Here is a 1,436-nt window from a genome sequence, read left to right on the forward strand (position 1 = left end):
GGTAGTAAATATATATATATATATATATATATATATATATATATATATATATATATAATTTGAGGTTGTTTTTTTTTTCAAACGTTAGGTAACCAGTAGCATATAATGAGATTAATACAATAGTGTTCAATAACGAACTTTTAATTTGTTTCTATACAAGCAGTAATGTGATGCTACACAGTTATTGGCATGTTTCCGTCGTCTAGCATTTGTTTATAAGAGACCTCTTCAGGAAACAACGCTTGAAGATCACTTACCAAACAGATCGACAAGATGAAGAGGAAGTATCGAGTCCCTCAACTTTCACCGGATTTGACCTCCATCAATTTATTTTTCACCACAAAGCAAACCATCAGGTTGTTACATAAGTCCCCGCCGTTTCATAAAAAAAAAATTGATCTAAAACATATTTTGATATTTGGCAAAATGGTATATATCAGTAGAGGCACGCGTTCTTTTCTACAAGATAATCGTCATCGTTTTTTGCTCATATAATTTTGCCTCGTTGGTCATCACCGTCAAAATGGATTGTCAAGTAGATAAAAAAAATCACATTTTTGACACCTGCTACATTTACCCTTTAAGCGAAGTGAAAAGGCGAGTGAAAGATATTTGTGCCGTTTATGGAGAAAACGCTATCGCTGAGATAACTATTCGAGGTTGGTTTAACAGATTCAAACACAAAAATATTGACCTCAATGACGCTCCTCGATCCGGACGACCAATCAAGATGGACGGAGATCAACTCTGTGTCCTTCTAGAGGATGATGGTCATCAGACACGTAGAGATTTGGGTGAAAAGATGAAGTGTGATTTTGTGATAATTTCCTGCCACCTTCAGTCGATTGGATTCACACAAAAACTCGGAGCTTGTGTCCTGCACAAACTTACTTTTGCTCTTAAAATTCTTTGATTTTCTCTAAACACACACACATACACACACACACACATACATACACACACACACACCAGGAACTTATGCAACAACCTATTGCAATCAATAAGGTAAAATAAACTTTTCCCAATGCTACAAGAGATAATTAAATGAATATATCTTATTTTACCTGTATCCACGTATTAATATAATAAGCTGTGTATATATATATAGAGAGAATATATATATAGAGAGAGAAAGAGAAAATTTATATATATATATATATATATATATAGAGAGAGAGAGAGAGAGAGAGAGAGAGAGAGAGAGAGTGAGAGAGAGAGAGGATTTGTCGTGATACCAAATGAATTGATTAGAAACGATTTATATTCAATCAGTGAGCGCTGTCTGCTGTGCACTGGCCTCAATGGCTACTAATTTGAACACTTTTGATAATTATTTGGTTTCTATATTCGATTACAGTATTTTGATGTGTGAAACTTGTTTTAATAAAATAAATGTTTGTTTTATGATCACTTAAATGTTTTCACACTATATTGGG

At 33.5% G+C, this 1,436-nt stretch overlaps 1 protein-coding gene across 1 annotated transcript; it reads left to right on the plus strand.

Moving 5' to 3' along the window:
* Window positions 1–523: 523 nt before the first annotated feature.
* On the plus strand, window positions 524–913 carry LOC145243721 (histone-lysine N-methyltransferase SETMAR-like). The gene has a single exon (XM_080106773.1). The coding sequence runs from the start codon at window positions 524–526 to the stop codon at window positions 911–913; it is 390 nt and encodes a 129-aa protein (XP_079962899.1).
* Window positions 914–1,436: the final 523 nt, after the last annotated feature.

Source organism: Euprymna scolopes, chromosome 22 (genome assembly GCF_053919585.1).
Source record: "Euprymna scolopes isolate OS-2025 chromosome 22, ASM5391958v1, whole genome shotgun sequence".
NCBI classification, from domain to species: Eukaryota; Metazoa; Mollusca; class Cephalopoda; order Sepiida; family Sepiolidae; genus Euprymna; species Euprymna scolopes.

Excerpts from the sequence above, each read along its gene's own strand:
- LOC145243721 (XM_080106773.1), top strand. The coding sequence starts at position 524 with ATGGATTGTCAAGTAGATAAAAAAAATCACATTTTTGACACCTGCTAC.